The sequence below is a fragment of the Aotus nancymaae genome, unplaced genomic scaffold (genome assembly GCF_030222135.1).
Source record: "Aotus nancymaae isolate 86718 unplaced genomic scaffold, 86718_ANA_hifiasm-v0.15.2.pri h1tg000081l, whole genome shotgun sequence".
Taxonomy (NCBI): Eukaryota; Metazoa; Chordata; class Mammalia; order Primates; family Aotidae; genus Aotus; species Aotus nancymaae.
In genome coordinates this window covers 536,643-556,011 of record NW_026988496.1, presented here as the reverse complement: position 1 = coordinate 556,011, position 19,369 = coordinate 536,643, and the positions used below count along the sequence as shown (strand labels likewise).

The following is a 19,369-nucleotide window of genomic DNA, read 5'->3' as shown; positions in this document are numbered from 1 at the left end:
AGTCTTCCTCAGTGGGTGTCTTGAACTGACTTTGATCTGTAACCATCCTCCAACTTCCCTCGGATCGTTTTTTTTTAAGTTTATGTATTTATTTATTTTTTCTATTGTTAAAGTAAAATGTGGCCACTAGAGAAAATTTGGAAAATATTTAAAAGTAGAAAGAAGAAAAATAAAACCATCCTTATACCTTCCTCCTCCACAAAAGCCCACTTCAGTTAATGTTTTGGTATATTTCCCTTCTGTCTTTTTTGCATGTGCTTGCAATAATTCTGGAAGGAACAACTTTTAATCTGTGTTTCTGGTTTTGTGGATGCCATGCCTACCTTTGGGAGTATTTCAATGTTAATTTTGAAATATTGAAAATAATTTCTACTTTCATCTCTGGGATTTCTTTCCCCTAGCATTTCCAATAAGAATCCAATGAGAAGAAATCTTGAAGGCCGTTGAGGCGGTGCCCTCTCTTGGGAGCAGGACAAGCCTCTGGAAGGTCTGGAGTGGGTGGTCAGTTCAGCAGCCTGCTCTGGTACTTGTATGGCCAGAGCTGAGGCAAAAGCTGGGGCTCAGACAGGTAGTGCCACCCTGATGAGGAGAGGCAGTGTGGGTTGCCCAGTGGCAAGAGCTCCCCTGGCCTCCTTTGCCACTTTCCCCCATGGGGTAGCATATCTTCACAGATGTGGCCATTGAAAGGAAAATGGGGCAGCAGTTTGCTATCACTGTTTACCTGTTGGCTGCTTCTCAGGGTTGAGGTCTTTACAGGGATTTGAGTGAAAACTTTGGGGGTGGGTCCCCCTGAGAGGACTGGGATGGGGACTGGAAATCAGGTTAAAGGAGCCTTTGAGATAGCAAGCCTTGCTCGGTGAGTGGTCTTGCAGGCTGATGGTTCCAGAGCTCCTGTTTGCCTGCTTCCCTGGCCTTCCCTAATCCTGAAATGCCCTATTCGGCTCCCCTTCCACCCTCTTTTATTCTTTAAAAAAATCCCCCCTTCTTTTTAGTATAAGTAAAATTGCTGTCATTTCTGGCTTACACTGCCCTTAAGCCGAGAGGGTGAGAGGGTATAATTAGAATTAGACTAGGAATACCATTTGAAGGGACTGGTATTCCTAGCCGACTAGGCGCCTTGATGCTGTTTAATAAAAGCTTGGCTATTCCCATCCCAGGACATGTTCAAGTCTTCTTCCACTCCCTTCTGCGGAATGCCCTTCCCCCGCTTGAAGGCCTGGGGAAATACAGCTCACCCTATGAGGCGCGACTCAAATATCATCCTCTTAGAGACTCTCTGGGATGCCTCTCTGGCAGGGAGAGTTGCTCCCTGTTGAGTGCTCCCACAGCTCTGGGTTCATGTTGGTAACAGAGCTGGAAACATGTTGGGATCTGCTTCTTTTCCTCCTCCCTTGCCTTGTCTGAGAATTCCTAGACAGCCAGAATGGACGGGGCTGTGTTCTTGTCTCCCATCCCAGTCCCAGTAGTTGAAGGAGATTTGTAAATATTTGGTAAATAAAATTACAATATCATGACATTCAGTTGTCCCTTCCTCATCTCTCTCATTATCCCCATCTCCATTTTTCCATGTTGCTATTTCCCCAGAGGTTGCAGTAACATCACACATTACAACTTCCTCCCCTTTTCATTATGTGCCAATTGTCTACACTTGACTGTGAAGTATCCTTTCTATCTATGGAAGTGCTCCTCTTGGATCTGACATGCCAAAATGCTCTTTCCATCCCTATATCACTCCTTGGACAGGGACAGCTCCTCACCAGGGTGCCAATAAGCCCCTCTCCAGTATTCCTACTCCACCATGGACAGCCCCAGCACAGGCCAGAACTTGGCCTTTTGTCCCAAGAACTTGGGCTAGGAGCACAGTAGTTCCCCAGTGGGGTCAGCCTCCCAGGTTGGGCCAGAGTAGAGATTGGAAGGAACAGGGTTATTCTTGACACTTCGGCGAGAAGAAAAGTTCAGAACTATGTGCACTGTCAGTGGCACTTTACAATGAAGACAATGGGACAAAGAGGTAGGTTTTCAAAGATTTTATTAAAAAAACAAAGATGCATAACACTAAAATAACACCAGTGGACTTCTCCTCACCTCCCAGTCTGCTGATCAGTACCCGCTCCCAGGGCTCTACCTGGATGGTCCTGAGGCCCAAACCCTGTCTCTCAGCTGCCTCATGCTTCACAAACTGGTGACAAAAGCTCCCTGCTCTCATCGAGCTTCTATTCTGTTTCCTTTAAGACAATAAAAATACTCCCCTCCCCAGTTCGCTTAAAAATAATCTTCAAAGATTAAAAACCGCATTTGTGTGTGTTTGTGTGTGTGTGTGTGTGTGTGTGTTTTTAAATAAGAACTCTAAATGTAGGATATCTCTCTCTTCCCCTAGGCCCAGTTGAGGACTCTGGGGTGCCTGCCTCCTCACCCCAGGAAGCCAGTTGCCACTTGGTGCCCCTTGGAAATTTTCAGGAAGTAATTTCTTTCAAATTTCCCCTGCAGTCACAAATTCCACAAGCTGCTCGCATAAACAGGCTGTCTTCATTACAGGCACCACTCCTCAGCTCTGGAAACCTGATCTCTTTCTGTCAACTAGACCACATGCTTCAGATTCCCTGCAAACAGAGGAGAAAACAAAACTCAAATTCAGGTAATGTATGTGAATTACACCCCAATAGAGCTATTTTTTTAAAAAGCACTTATATTTTGGGGCTTGTTCTCTGCTGCTCTTGGGAACTCTGTGACCCCACCATAAGGAATGAGACCAGACTAGCTTGCTGGATGATGAGAAACAAATGGCCCCGAGACCCCTGTCACCCAGGCAACCACCAGCCAACTACTGGACATTTTGACAGCCAGCTGACTGCAGATGCTGAGTGAATCCAGCCAAGACCAGAAGAGCCACCCAGCTGAACTCAGCTCAATTGCCAATCCATAGAGTCATGAGCTAAACAAATGGTTGTTTTAAGTCACACACACACACATATACACACACACACTCTCTCTCACTCTCAGGTAGCACTTTTCAGAGTTCATACTTTACTAACTGCATCAAATCTCAGGCCTCCCCACTCCCAACTTTTCTTCCTTCCCTTAGCAAGGCACAGCCCTCCTTGCATTTTCTCTTGTGAGTACCTGTGAAACATGGATTGAGGGCTTTTCTCTGATCTCAGGCCTAAGAATCTTTGAGGGAAAAGTGATCATTTGAAATCCTATAAGACTGGGCTCTAGGAATGAAAAGTTGCTCACTTGGTCCCTCAGTAGTCTTTTCCTTGCCCCACTTCCCCAAGTAGAAACACTGGGCTCCAAACCCTGCTGGCCATTTCTCTGAAACAGAAACAATGCTCCCTGAGGGCAGGGCCTGGCTGTCTTACTTTTGGTTGATCTCCAAAGTCTGGCACAGTGCCTCACTCATAGTAGGTGCTCAGTAAATGGCTGAACGAATGGATGAATGAAAGTAAGTAAGGAAGGAAATAAGAAACAAATCAGAAACAAATTACTTGCCTATCTACTTTAATTTTAATTTTAAATTAATCTACAGTAAAATTAACATTTGAGCATTTGCAGATCTGATTTTAAACATATGTATAGATTCATGACAGAGAGGGGTTCCATAACCCTCAAAATCCTCTTGTGCTATCCTTTTGCAATCACATCTTCCTTTCTCCCCACCACCTGGCAACCACTGATCTATTCTCCATCACTGTAGTGTTGTCTTTTTGAGAATGCCATATAAATGGAATCAAACAGTCTGTAACCTTTTAAGATAGGCTTTTTTTTTTTTAACTCAGCATAATGCCTTTGAGGTTCATGCAAATTTGTGCATGTATCAATAGAAGTTCATTCCTTTTTCGTACTTACCTTTTACTTTTAAAATAATTATAAATTAACAGGAAGTTGCCAAAAAAAAAAAAAAAAAAAAGGACTACAGAGAGGTCCCACACACCCTTTTCCAGGTTTCCCCACATGTTAACATCTTACATAACTATGGTTCAATATCAAAACCAGGAAACTGACATTGGTACAATTCACAGATCTTACTAAGATGTCACTAATTTTACATGCACTCATTTGTGTGTGTGTAAGTGTATAATTCCAGGCCATTTAATCACAAGTGTAGATTCATGTAACCTCAATCACAATCAAGATACGAAACTATTTTATCACCATAAAGATTTCCCTCCTGCTACCTCCTTTACAGCGTCTCCCATCCCTCCACCCTGACCATCCCCAAGTCCTGACAATCATTCATCTGTTACCTTTCTCTAAAATTTGGACATTTTCAAAATGTTATAGAAATGGAACCATGCAATATATAAACCTTTGAGACAGATAGGCTTTTTTCACTCAGCTACTCTCTTAGGATCCATCCAAATTGTGGTGTGTATCAAGTTTGTTGCTTCTTATTGCTGAGTAGTATTTCACAGTATGGATGTAGCACAATCTGTTTAACTAGTTATCTGCTGAAGGACACCTGAGTCATTTCCAGTTTTTGGCTATAGGATCAAAGCCACTATGAACATTCACATACATGTTTTTGTGTGAACATAGTTTTCATTTTTCTGGGACAAATGCCCAAGAGTGTAATTGCTGGGAGGTATGATAGTAGCATGTTTAGCTTTATAAGAAATTGCCAAACTGTTTTCCAGACTGGTGGTACCATTTTATATTCCCACCAGCAATGCTTGAGTCATCTAGTTTCTCAGAGTCCTTGCCGGCATTTGCCATTGGTTTTTATTCTGGCCACTCTGATAGATGTATAGTGATATCACATTATGATCTAAATTTGCATTTTCCCAATGGCTAATGATGTTGAACATCTTTTCATGTGCTCATTTGCTGCCTGTGTATCCTTCTCATGTCTTGTCTTTTGCCTACTTCCTAATTGTTTTTTTTTTTTTCTATTGAGTTTGGAAAGTTCTTTATATATTTTATTTTTATTTTTTGAGACAGAGTCTTACTCCGTCACCCAGGCTGTAGTGCAGTGGTGCGATCTCAGCTCATGCAAGCTCTGCTTTCCGGGTTCAAGCGGTTCTCCTACCTCAGGCTGGAATTACAGGCATATGCCACCACGCTTGACTAATTTTTGTATTTTTAGTAGAGATGAGGTCTTACCACATTGGCCAAACTGGTCTTGAATTCCTGACCTCAAATGATCCACCTGTCTCAGCCTCCCAAAGTGCTAAGATTACAGGCGTGAACCACTGTACCCAGCTCTTTATATATTTTAGATACAAATCCATTGTTGCGTATGATTTGCAAATATCTTATCTTAGTATGTAACTTATCTTTTTTTTTTTTGAGACGGAGTTTCGCTCTTGTTACCCAGGCTGGAGTGCAATGGCGCGATCTCGGCTCACCGCAACCTCCACCTCCTGGGTTCAGGCAATCCTCCTGCCTCAGCCTCCTAAGTAGCTGGGCTTACAGGCACGCGCCACCATGCTCGGCTAATTTTTTGTATTTTTAGTAGAGACGGGGTTTCACCATGTTGACCAGGATGGTCCCGATCTCTTGACCTCGTGATCCACCTGCCTCGGCCTCCCAAAGTGCTGGGATTACAGGCGTGAGCCACCGCGCCCGGCCTGTAACTTATCTTTTAATTTCCTTAAGAGGGTCTTTTGTAAAACAAAAGCTGATTTTGATGAGGTCCAATTCTTTATCATTTTTTTTTCTTTTTTTTTGATCATGCTTTTGGTGTTTCAAACCCCAAAATCTCTGGATTATCAAAATCTCTGGATAATCTTTGATTCTTCACCTCTTAGTTCATGCCTTCTCCACATCTCATGAGTTGCAAAGCCTAACCTCAAGATGTCTCTCCAATCTGTACCTTCTTTCTGTTCCACTGTTTCTGCTTTAGTCACATCTCTTGTTACTCAGGTCACTGCGACAGCCTCTTATCTGGGCCTCCTGCTTCTAGAGCTATTCCCTGCACAATTGCTAGCTGTGATCACATTTCTTCTCTGCTCAAAAAGACTTCAGCAGGCCAAGCGTGGTGGCTCACGCCTGTAATCCTAGAACTTTGGGAGGCCAAGGTGGGTGGATCACTTGAGGTCAGGAGTTTGAGATCAGCCTGGCCAACATGGTGAAACCCCGTCTCTACTAAAAATACAAAAAAATTAGCGGGGTGTGGTGGTGGGCACCTGTAATTCCAGCTACTCGGGAGGCTAAGGCAGGTGAATCGCTTTAACCGAGGAGGCAGAGTTTGCAGTGAGCCGAGATCATGCCATTGCACTCCAGCCTGGGTGCCTGGGTGACAGCAAACAAAACAAAACAAAACAAAACAAAAAAAAAACAAAAAAAACTTTAGCAGCTCTTGACCTACCACCTATGAATGAAGTTCAACTCCTTAGCATTAATGGGCCCCATCCATTCTTTCCTGTTTCCACGCCTTAGCTTGTGTTGTTGCCTCAGCTGAGGACAACCTACAGGGGATGCTGGTGTGAAGTGAGGGTCCTTCCATCTGTAAATATAGCCAGAGCTAGGGGAATGAGTGAATGCAAGGAAACAAAATTCCATGTCAAAGCATTCCAACAACACATGTTCACAGGGAGGAAAAGTGGGTGCTGTATTCTCTGCTGCTCTGCCGCACTCTCCAGTTACATTTGGAGGCAATTAAGAAAAACAACAGAAGTAATTTTCACCAAAAGTTGATGATGACCAATGTTGAATTGGAGTAATAATAAAAATGCAAGCTGAAATAATACCCATTGTTTTCACCTCACATCTAGCTTTTTCAGCTGTGGGTGGCAGCCTGAGAAAATTCTTAAAAAATTTTTTTTTTAAATTATACTTTAAGTTTTGGGATACATGTGCAGAACGTGCAGGTATAAACGTGTCATGGTGGTTTGCTGCACCCATCGACCTGTCATCTACATTAGGTATTTCTCTTAATGCTATCCCTCTCCTAGCCCTGCACCCCCTGACAGGCCCTGGTGTGTGACGTTACCCTCCCTGTGTCCATGTGTCCTCATTGTTCAACTCCCACTTATAAGTGAGAACATGCGGTGTTTGGTTTTCTGTTCCTCTGTTAGTCTGCTAAGAATGATGGTTTCCAGGTTCATCCATGTCCCTGCAAAGGACATGAACTCATTCTTTTTTATGGCTGCATAGTATTCCATGGTGTATATGTGCCACATTTTCTTTATCCAGTCTATCATTGATGGGCATTTGAGTTGGCTCCAAGCTGATAAGCAACCTCAGCAAAGTCTCAGGATAGAAAAATCAATGTACAAAAATCACAAGCGTTCCTATACACCAGTAATAGACAAACAGAGAGCCAAATCATGAGTGAACTCCCATACACAATTGCTACAAAGAGAATAAAATACCTACAAATACAACTTACAGGGCATGTGAAGGACCTCTTCAAGGACAGCTATGAACCACTGCCCAAGGAAATAAGCAAACAAATGGAAAACCAGTCTGAGAAAATTCAAAAGGCCAGCACAGGCTGGGGCCTGTGGAGACAAGAAGTTCAGACCACAGAGGGCAGACTCAATTGCCTAGAGAGGCCAAGAGTATACTGTTTGTAAAGCAGGCTGGAGGTAAGACATAAGGGGCCCTCTTGATCCTTTTTTCATTTTCTCACTTTGAATCATGACATAAGTATAAGTATACTTTGCTTTTTTTCCTTTTTTTGAGACAGAGTCTTGCTGCGTCACCCAGGCTGTAGTGCAGCGGCGTGATCTCAGCTCACTGCAACCTCCTCCTCCCAGGTTCAAGCAATTCTGTGCTTCAGCCTCCTGAGTAGCTGGGATTACAGGCACCTGCCAACACGCCTGGCTAATTTTTTTTCTATTTTTAGTAGAGACAGGGTTTCACAATCTTGGCCAGGCTGGTCTTGAACTCCTGACATCGTGATCCACCTACCTCAGCCTCTCAAAGTGCTGGGATTACAGGCGTGAGCCACCACACCCTCCCTCCTTTTTCCTTAACTCTGCCACAAAAGAAAACAAAACCAAGACAGTGTAAATAGAAACTCACACTTGGCCTAGAGTAAGAGATACAGAAGGGACTGGTGGGGCCTGTGACAAAGAGCTCAGCTCCAGCCACTCACCACTGTGCAGGCCTGTGGGCCGCATGGGACTGGGTCTTTCCATTTTCCAAGACAAGTCCAAATTTCACATTTTAATGCAGTTTCCACTGTGTTAAATGTGGGCAAATGATTGACATTTTAAAAGAATATCATATGAAGCCTCAAAATGAGTGGCCAAACAAAACAATTTTGGAAGTGAGATGTAGCTTATGGACTCCCAGTTTGTGATTTCTGGTTATCTCTGAAGCAGTCTTGATTTATACCTAAGGCACCCCATTTCACTCTCAAATATCCTGGTTTGGACAATAAACTATATTGTTATTCCAGCTCCGATGTGCAATAAGGAGTACTGAACTGGGACTCAGGGGTCCTGGGTTCTACTGAACCACCGGTTGACTCATTTGTTCATTCATTTATTCAATAAACATTTATGGAGTGTCTATTCTGTGCCAGGTACTTTGTTAGGTGTTCATGAACAATCGCTTTAGTATTTCTTTTTTTCTCTCTCTTTTCATTTTTTCTCTTTTCCTTGTCATTACCTCCAATAGTCTTTTTTTATAATTAATATATTTTATTTTTAGAACAGTTTCAAGTTTATAGAAAAACTGAAGAGGAAGTACAGAGAGCTCTCATATTCAACTTCCGTCCCCTTCCCCTACAGGCAGTTTCCCCAATTATTAACATCTTGCATTAATGTGGTACATTTATTATAGTTAGTGAATGGATACTGATACATTATTGTTAACTTAAGTCCACTGTTTATATTGTTTCACTTTTGGTCTTGTACAGTTCTGAGTTTTGAAAAGTATATAATGTCATATGTCCATCATTACAGCATCATGCAGGAATACTTTCAATGCCTTCAAAATCAGCTGTATTCCACTGACTCATCCCTCCCTTCCTTTCCCTGAAGCCTGGCAACCACTCATCCTTTTGCTGTCATATAGTTAGAATCATACAGTATGTAGCCTTTTTGGACTGGCTTCTTTCAAGATGCCTTTAAGTTTCCTCCATGTCTTTTTGTGGTTTGATAGCTCACTTTTTTCTTGGTGCTGAATAACAGTCCATTGTCTGGATGTACCATGGTTTATCCATTCATCTACTGCAAGACATTTTGGTTGCTTCCAAGTTTTGGCAATTCTCAATAAAGCTGCTATAAACATTTGTGTGCAGGGCTGGGCACAGTGGCTCATGTCTGTAATCCCAGTGATTTGGGAGGCTGAGGTGGGAGGATCAACTGAGGCCAGGAGTTCAAGACTAGCCTGGGCAAAATAATGAGACCCTGTCTCTACAAAATAAAATAATTAGCTGGGTATGGTGGCACACCCCTATAGTCCCAGCTACTCAAGAGGCTGAGGCAAGAGGATCATTTAAACCTAGGAGGTCAAGGTGCAGTGAGCTATGATTGTGCCACTGCACTGTGGCCTGGGTGACAGAGTGAAACACTGTCTCTAAAAAAAAAATGTAAAACAAACAACAGAAAAGACCTCCAAACATTTGTGTGCAGGATTTTGTGTGAACATGAGGCTTTTAATTCATTTGGGTAATTACTAAGGAGTGTGATTGCTAGATTACACGGTAAGAATAGGTTTACTTTTGTAAGAAACTACCAAAATGCCTTCCCAAGTGACTGCACCATATTGCATTCCTACCAGCAATGAATGAGAGTTCCTGTAGTTCTACATCCTTGACAGCATTTGGTGTTGTCAGTGTCTTGGATTTTAGCCATTGTAATAGATATGTAACGGTGTAATGGTATCTCATTTTAATTTGCAATTCCTTAGTGACACATGATATTGGGTATCTTTTCACATATGTCTCTGACTTAAGATGTTTCAACTTTATGATGGTACTAAAGTAATATGCATTTAGTACACTCCTCAACTTATGATGGGGTTACATCTGGATGATCCCATAGTAAGTTGAAGATACTTGCTATAAGTTGAAAACATTCTTTCAACTTATATTTTCAACCTACAATAGATTTATTGGGATATAACCACACTGCAATAGGCAGAGGAGCATCTGCACTTGCTTGCTGTCTGTATATCTTCTTTGGTGAGGTGCCTATTAATATCTTTTGTCCATTTTAATTTTTTAATATTTAAATAATATTTAAATATTTTTAATTTTTTGTAGAGATGGGGTCTTGTTATGTGGCCTAAGCTGGTTTTGAACTCCTGGCCTCAAGCAATCCTCCCTCCTAGGCCTTCCAAAGTGCTGGGATTACAGGCATGAGCCACCACATCTGGCTCACTTTTGCCCATTTTAATTTTTTTATTTAAATGTATTTTTTTTTGAGACAGGGTCTTGCTCTGTTGCCCAGGCTGGAATGCAGTGGTGTGATCATAGCTCACTTTAGGCTTGAATTTTTGGGCTCAGGTGATTCTCCCACTTCAACCTCCTGAGCAGCTGGGACTACAGGTACATGCTACTACCATGCCTGGCTAATTTTTATATTATTTTGTGGATACAGAGTTTCACCATGTTGCCCAGACTGGTCTCAAACTCCTGGACTCAAGTGGTCTGCCCACCTTGGCCTCCCAAACTGCTGGGATTACAGGAGTGAGCTATTGCACCCAGGCTTTTTGCCCATTTTAAAATTGAGTGTTTTCTTATTGTTGAATTTTAGGAGTTCTTTACTCTTATTCATATCTTTTACTGGAAATGAATTTTGCAAATATTTCTCCCAGTCTGTGGTTTGTCTTTTTATTCTCTTCATCTTTTTAATGTAGGGCAGAGTGGTCTAATAGAACTTTCTCACATGATGTTAACATCCTACAGCTCTGCTGCTCAATATGGTAGCCACTAGCCACATGTGGCTATTGAGCACTTGAAATATGTCTAGCGCAAGTGAGGAAGAGAATTTTATATTTTGTTTAATTTTAATGAACTTAGCCACATGTGGATAGTGGTGAGACTGTACCGAACAGAGCAGACATAGAACAGCCCTCTTGTGCTTTTTTTTCCCTTCATGAAGTTGACTAGGGGTCATCCTTATTCTTCCTTTGTTTACAACCTGCCTTTTCAATCTATTAGCAAGTCCTGTGGATTCTACCTCCAAAATAGATTGCAAATCTACCTCTTTCTTTCCATCCTTCACTGCTACAACTATACCCCAAACTATTCTTGTCCCTTATATGGATGATCCTAGTAGCCTCAAGACTGGTCTTGCTTCCTTCCTTGTCTCCTACAACCTATTCTCTACATAGGAGCCTGAGTATTTCGTGAATACTTAGGTCAGACCACATCACTCCTATGCTCAAATCCCTCTATCAGCCTCCAATCACACCTAGAATAAAATCTAAGCTACTTACCTGCAGGGGCTGGTCCCTTGCCTCCTGTGTCCTACCACCACCCTCCTTGCTCACATGGGTCTTCACGATCATTTTGCCCTCTTAGGGCTTCTCCTGTCTTTGAACTTGCTCTTCCTTCTGCCTGGAATGCTCTGTCCTGGCTATCCCCATTTCAGACTCTTTTCATCACCTTTGTCACCTTGAGTCGACAGGTCTCAACTCCAAAATCACTTCTGAGAGACCTTAGGACCACCCAAGCTAAGGAGCCACCCCCTCAGTCACTCCTTTTCTGTCTCACGATCCTGTTTTAATTTCTTCAATCCACTTAGCATGCAGAAAATATCTTTTGTGTTTGTTTCTTTATTTGCTTGCTGTTGGTTTCCTCTCACCAGCTCTTTGAGGTCAAGGGACCTTGTCTGCTGTCTACCGTTAGGGCCCTGAAGCCTAGTAGGTGCTCAGTACCTATTCATTGAAGGAAAAGACATTTGTAGCTCTGCTTTCCCATTCACAGAGGCTTAAAGCTTGGTCATTGCTCTTAAGGACCTTATAAATGTGGTTAAGGTGAGCAAACACTTGCTAACAAAAGGAGAACCAGGCTAGGATACATAAGTTCTGAATATAATCAGCATCACAGCAGTTTGGAGGGATGCTGATGTGATCTCAGGAATGCTTGGAGGTTGGGTAGCACCACAGAGGAACAGAGAAATGAATTTAGGACTGTTGAAAAGTGTTTCCAAAACTTCTGTCTTACGAGTACCTCTTTCAGGAATGTTTTCACATCTACTTAACAGCTGTATTAACAGTCACCTTGATATATATATATACACACACACACACACACACGTACACATAATTTTATTTTTGCGGGGGGCATTAATTCACTTTTAAAGCTTCAGTTTGGGCCCACTGGCTCATGCCTGTAATCCCAGCACTTCAGGAGGCTGACGTGGGAGGATCCCTTGAGCTCAGCAGTTTGAGAACAGCCTGGCAACATAGGGAGTCCCCGTCTCTATTAATTTTTAAAAAGAAATTAAAAAAAAAGAAGAAAACTTTAATACCTATTTTGGCCTTATCTATCATAAGCAGCAATAAAAATAATAATACACAACATGCTTATTAACATTTTAAAACATACATTAAAATAAATATGACTATTAAAATTGAAAATGTCTTTGTCACCTCAGATTGTCTCTCATATAGAGGAACATGAGGCACATCTTGAGAAAAATAATTGTAGGAATTGCTCTTGGGCAGCCAGTGTCCAGGCTGCTTTGCTGCTGGCAGGTTCCGGTATCTGAGAATCTTGGATGGTGTGCACCCCTGCCTTCAATCTGGTCCATTTTTCTGTCCATTTATTGCCTAAGCCTTCACCGATGTCTCCAATGGCCTAGGCCCTGTGCTGGGTGCTGGGATCACAGAGAGGATCAAGACAGTTCTTGCTGTCAAGAAGTTCTCAGCCTAGTGAGGAAGACACATATGGAGGCAAACACATTCTAGTCCACAGCAGCAAGGTGATACAATTCCAGTATGTACAGAGTGCTGTGGGCAGAAAAAGAGGGCACAAGAGGCTTCACAGAGCAGGTGACTTATTGAAGGGCAAAAGAGGGAAGAATGTTTCAGGTAACAGGAACAGAGCAGGACGTATAAAGCCAACTGCAAAGTTTTTGAGGTCAGGATATAGGGTGAAGGTCTGGGAGGGGGGCAATGGAGCTGGAGAGGTGGCCAGAGGCCATATCAAGTCCAGGGCCTTATCTGAGAGGCCATGGAGAGCCTCTGAGAGATTGTGAGGAGGGCAAGGGATCTGGTAGGACACAGGGCTAGAGCACGATTTCCAGCTGCTGCCCTATCATGGCCAGGTTCAAGGACCTCATTTTCTACCTAGGAATAATTGCAGTACAAAGGGTTCCTATGAAGCCTTGGGCATGTGCCGATATGGATGGTTGGTTTAATTTTTAGCTTTTAATTGTCAACTGCATTGCTTGCCTTGGAATGTCGATCCCTCCTGTCATCAGAGAGCCTTTTATTGACAATTAAGTAAAACTGCCAATTACCATTTGTCTGCCTCTGACCTGAATTAGAACCTGAGGTTGTGGATTAATCCCACTAGGCTTCTGACATTTACAGGATATCAGCACTTAGAGGATATTACCCTGATGGTTAGTGTGCTCTGGTCTTAGCTCTCAAGGCACTACTGCAGTCTCAAACGGAATCAAAGCAATTTCTAAAATAGCCTATGATTCATTTTTTCTCCCCTCCTGTGCCTAAATCTGCTGGTTTCATGTGGAGGGATGGGCACAAGTAACTGTAGAGGTGACATCACAGGAGTGGGCTGCTTGCCTGACAGCCAGCTTGTGGAGCTGGGCCCCGGCAGTTGTCTATCTGCTGGGCTGGGCAATGCCTCCCAGCAGTTTTGTAGACACAGCTCCGAGGTTCTTTGGTCGATGTGCCTTCTCCACATTTCTTTTTCAGACAAAAGTTCTGGGCTGGGAAATCCAGGATAATGGGAATAGCAGTGGTAGGAGGAATAATACTGCCTTACATCTGTATAATGCTTTAGAGTTTGAAAGCTATTTGCTCTATTTTGCCCCACCCAAACACCAGTGGGAAATGGAAGCTGGGATTTTCGACTTGAACTGGATACTTACTCTCGCTGGCTTGCAAAAAAACCCTAAATGCTAACATCCCCTATTCACCTCAAGGCATATCACGATTAGGCCTTGGACGCCACCAGAAGGTCAGAGAGGCTCCCTTCAACTTATAGGTGCTTCCTGGAAGATAAATTCTCCAGGACAAATTGCCTGGCAGGCACAATCTATTAACTATGCCATCCTGATTGAGCCAGCAAGTAATGCCAATCTCAGCACTGCCAACTCCTTCTGCACACCCTGGTTTACAGTCCCAATGGTCCCAAAGACCTTTACTGTAGCCAAAGGCACAGCTGCTAACTGTGGAGCCCTGAAGGTAGGGTGTGTCACGAACATCTGGAAGTGCCAACAGCTGCCAGAGAGCTCAAGGGCCTGTGAAAGGAAAACCCACAATTCAAGTCACATCAGCCATCACCGTGGATCCTGAAGTGAAGGGTCACTGAGCCCAGCAGTGAACAGCTGAAGAGTGAGGTAGAGGGATTCTTTCCTTGGAGGAGCCATAAAAATAGTTCTGTGGTGGTTTCATGTTTGCTTTGTGATCATTCAGCATGTAAGCCCAGCATGGCTTGGTGTCCCCACTGCCTTACTGCCATAGTGAACATGAGAAGTCTCCTCTGGCCCAGCTCCCCTCCTGTGATCTTCCCCAGGATCACGGTCGCCAGGCTGGAAGCCAAAACGGTGGCATACTCTTGATTGGCCTTCCAGGTTTTACATTAGATTTCAGTGTCACTAGGGTGCGTGTATGTGTCCGGGGATGAAGGTGGGGGTTGGAAGCAGTGAGCCACAGATGCTCAGCAGTATCGCGAGAGTGGCAGGTGCTCTTGCTGTTGTTGCTGCCGTAGCTGCCACCACCACCACTATCACCAAATGAATCCAGAATGACCTTGTGTAAGACCACAGTTGCTGGTCAGTGCCATGAAAATGTCATCTATGTAAACCAAGATGCTTATACTTGGGCAGTTCTGTCTGTCAGAAATCTTGGTGAGGTATAAAAGTGACCCTTTTGAAAGTTGAATCTGTAAAACTGTATGTGGAAAGTGACTGTCAGAACAGAACATCACCTCCAAAGCAGAGAGCCCTCCCAGAACTTGTTTTCCAGCTCACGCAGGAAATGTGCACCTATGAAAATAGATTAAGAATCACCACCTCAGCCTGTTTTAGAGATGTGAATAAAAATCTTGGCTTGGGACTGCCTTCTCTCTGGTTGACTGATTTTTTCAATTGATTTGTATTTATTAGCTAATGAAATTAAAGTTGTAAAAATGATAACAGAAACACAATAAATCTCTCCCACAACTGGCTGTTTCTATGTCACTATGGTGCATTCCTCACTTTGATTACTTCAAAGTCTATTATTTTGTTTTCAATTATTCTGTTTTTCTGGCACTGGAGAAAATCAATTTGTTTTATTTTCTCTTATTCATGCACTCAATTATGCTCTTCGAGCACATTTAATCACTTTGATGTTTTCATTTTATGGCCCGTCTCTAGGCACTTCAGCTGCATTGCTGCCAATGGGCAAGCAGGACTAATTTGCATGTCACAATAGACTTGAAATTCTAACTCAATTTAGAAATCTTTGTGAAATCTCTCTCCAAAATGTGCTTGGAGCTGCAAAGAGGCAGAAGAATGTTGGCAAACCAGGAGCCTGTAAAGATGCTTTTCTTTCTCAAAAGACTATGAGCTCCTTCATGACCCGACCATGGCTTGGGGCAGTCCCTGTCCAGGTACAGCCAGAGACCATGGGATGGGATGTCTGCAGACCTTCCTCTGGAACTCTGTGGTGAGAATCCTGCAGCAGCTGCCCCTCAATGGCAAGGCCAAGGAGGCTAGGCCACTTACTCTGGCAGAAAATGACCCTTAGCACTGCTGGATTTGGTGGCTGTGCTCAAGACAGCACCTGAATCTCAGTTGGCTAAAGGGCCTCTGGGTAGACTGACAAAGTTGTCAACAGATAGACATTCCAAAACCCTGAGTGGTTTACCTCAATTTTTCTAATAATTTCCAACCTTCCTTCTACCCCTTGATCATTTTAGAGCTAGAAGCTGGAGGGGAATGAGCAAAACAATTGCTTTGGGCATGCAATTCGGGCACACAAGCAAAAAATGCTTAATTAAACTACTCCAACTACTCTTTGAATATTCTTGGTTTGTTTATGCAACAATCAGCAGCTCTGTCAGGCAGAAGGAAAATTCCTTATTTCTTCTTCTAAGCTTTGGGTATGATCCTCAGCTTCTCAGGTGAAATCCTAGCTTCTGCACTTACCTGCTGTGTGACCTTGTATAAGTGAATTAACTTCCATAGGCCTCAGTTCTTATATCTATTAAATGGGGCTAATAATATTATATATATTAGAAACTGATCTGCTTCCTAAACTTCTATACTGTTAAGAGTTTGGCCATATTCACATACTGCTTATGTGGACAAAAAAAAAAAAAAAAAAAACAAACCCAGCCTCATCCTAAGCAATATCTTTGAAACCAAAGAGTTTGATCTGACAATTATATTTTGTAATACACATTGAAACATATATCTATATCGAACATACTAAATCCATTCCTGCTTGGGGTCTTTGACCTTGCTTGTCTCTTCATCTAGAATGTACTTCACCCCCAGTTTTTTTTTTTTTTTTTTTTTTAAAGACAATGTCTCACTCTATTGCCCAAGCTGGAGTGCAGTGATGCAATCATGGCTCACTGCAGCCTTGACCTCCTGGGCTCAATTGATCCTCACATCTCAGCCTCCCAAGTAGTTGGGACTACAGGTATGCACCATCACACCCAGCTCAGTTTTACATTTTTTGGTAGAGACAGGGTTTCACCATGTTGCCCAGGCTGGTCTCAAACTCCTGGGCTCAAGTGATCTGCCTGCATCAGCCTCCCAAAGTGCTGGGATTACAGGCATGAGCCACAGTGCCCGGCCGAACCCAAATTTTGTATATCTCCTTCTCTCATTTCATTAATCTGTTCCCAAATGTCACCTCCTCAGAGAGGCCTTTACTGAATAGCACTCCTCCGAATTTAGCAGTAAACAACATTAAATATTTATTTAGTTGTTTATTGTCTATCTTCCACACTAGAATGTAATCTCCATGATGGGCAAGGACTTTATTTGACCTATTTCCTTCATGTTTTTTATTTTAATTTTTTGTCTTTTTTAAAAAATTTTCTTTCCTTCATTTTTTTTAAGAGACAGGGTCTCACTATGTTGTCCAGGCTGGTGTCAAACTCCTGGGCTCAAGCATTCCTCCTGCCTCAGCTTCCTGAGTATTTGGAATTACAAGCCCACACCACTGTGCCTAGGTTTTCTATTCTATTTACTTCTGTATTGCCAGTGCCCAAAATAGTGCCTGGCACATATTAACACTAAATAGTTACTGTTAGGCTTCCCTTCCATTCCACTAGGGTGGTGTCAAAGAAGGCAGAGTAGAAAGCCAGGACTTTCCATCTCTGCTTAATGGCAAGGAGGCCCACCCAGTGCTATGTTAGTAGAGGCCAAATGGGGAGCAATAAAAAGGTGCCGCTCCCATTTTTGACCAGAGTGGTATCAGTGGAGGTCTATTGGAGAGCCTGAATTCTACTCCACCCAGCAATACTGAGGTGCCTCTCTTCTCCCCAGGATGTCAATGGTGGCTGAGTAAGGAAGCTAGACTTTTACTCCCCACCTGGAGGTAACAGGGTAGTGCCCTCCGCCCCTGCCAGCATGTATTACTTTTTTTCTGACTACAAAAACAATACACATTCATGGAAGAAATTTTGAAAAATACAGAAACAGAATTTAAAAAATCATTTATAATTCCAATTCTAGATAACTACTGTTAAGGTATACTACTTTGGTAAAGTATCACCAAAGACAACTACTGTTAGCATTTCCTTCTTGTGTTTTTCTGTGCATATTCCCCCTCCCAAAACACAGACTACATATAGTTACAAAATTTAGACTATATAGTAGTAAGCCACTTTGTATCCTGTTCATTTCACTTAACATTGTAATCATGAGCATATTCTCATGCCATCAAATTATCTTTACAAATTTGCTTTTTAATTCGCTGCAACACATTTTTTCATATAGATACACTGTATGGAATTAGTATGAGACCTCAAATTCAATACATCAAAAGAGAACACATCAAGTATATGTTTCAGTAAAGCTATGTCCCCTCCCCCAACAGCTTCCCATTTCAGTCCGTATGCAGGCTGGAAATCTCAGAGTCACCTTTCCTTCTTCCTTTCTCCTCTACCCTCTATAAATGGCCTACCTCCCAGTGCTGGTGATGATACTCTCTTCATAATAGCTCTCAGTCATCTCTTCCTATTTCACCACCACTATTCTAGTCCAGGATCTTGCAGTCTCAGTCTTGCATTACCATCACCATCCATCCCAAATATCACTGTATCATGTGGTGCTCTAATTCCAGAACCTAGAATGACTTCCACTTTACTGTGGATATGAACTAGTCAGCCCGAAATTCAAGGGAACCTTCAATCTGCACCCCATCCCCCTCTTCTGAAACTCCCTTGCTTATAAGTGCATCCCTACTGATCTATTCAAATCCTCCCAGCCTCCTGAAAGCAATCTCCCTAAAGTCTTACTGCCCAGTCTCTCCTCTATATAGTGTCAGCCCTTATTATATTCTGATCTGTCCAAGGGGCTTAGCTTTGTCTCCTAACCTAGATTTCTCAACTGTTTATCAGGAGGAAGGATCATGTCTTAAACACCTTGTATATCTCCAAATGGCACCAACATGAGTGGAATGTGGCTAAAAAATATATATGTTGATTGCTTGAGCTGGGCTTTAAAGTGGAGACACAATCATATCTCTTAAAATTAAACTGGTTCTGAAGCTCACTTTGGGAGCTTGTGCAGGGGGAAAGGGTTTACTAGGGGAAGGTTTTATTAGTGACTGGAAAAAACCAGAGGGGAGATGATGAGTAGGTGTCACAGGGCAATGCTGCCATAGGGAAGAGGGCCACCAGGTCTGGGTTCAAATCTTGAGTTTACCACTTACTTGTTATGTGACTACAGCATGTTACGCAGTCTTCAGGTGCCAGTCTCCTACCTCATAAAGAAATTGTGAGGTTAAATGAGATCATGTATGTGAAGTACCCAGCATAGGGTGTTGTGCTGTACCCTGTCAATATCAGTTCCCACTTCACAGATTTAGGTAGACGTTTCAAGTTTTCATGAGGAATATGCCAAGGGTTTTCATGGTTTGTTAAAAGCTTCTGTCTAAGTTACTGTAGCTTTGGGAAGCGGTCTCCATTTTTATTTTAGAAATATTAACATTTTTTTTGTAGATAGGGTCTGTCTCTGTCACCCAGGCTGGAGTGCAGTGGCATAATCACGGCTCACTGCAGCCTCAACCCCTCTGGGGTCAAGCAATCCTCCCACTTCAGCTTCCAATGTAG

At 42.7% G+C, this 19,369-nt stretch overlaps 1 protein-coding gene across 2 annotated transcripts in view; it reads right to left on the bottom strand.

The window, feature by feature from the left end:
- Positions 1-2,012: 2,012 nt before the first annotated feature.
- Positions 2,013-19,369, bottom strand: part of HDAC8 (histone deacetylase 8) — a 249,772-nt gene continuing 232,415 nt past the window's right edge. Inside the window, exon 11 of one of the 2 annotated variants that reach the window (XM_064368987.1) lies at positions 2,013-3,312. In XM_064368987.1, the coding sequence (XP_064225057.1) occupies positions 3,161-3,312 (152 nt within the window). In that variant the 3' untranslated portion in view covers positions 2,013-3,160. The remainder of the gene's footprint in view (positions 3,313-19,369) is intronic. The other variant, XM_012435590.2, reaches the window with a different exon arrangement.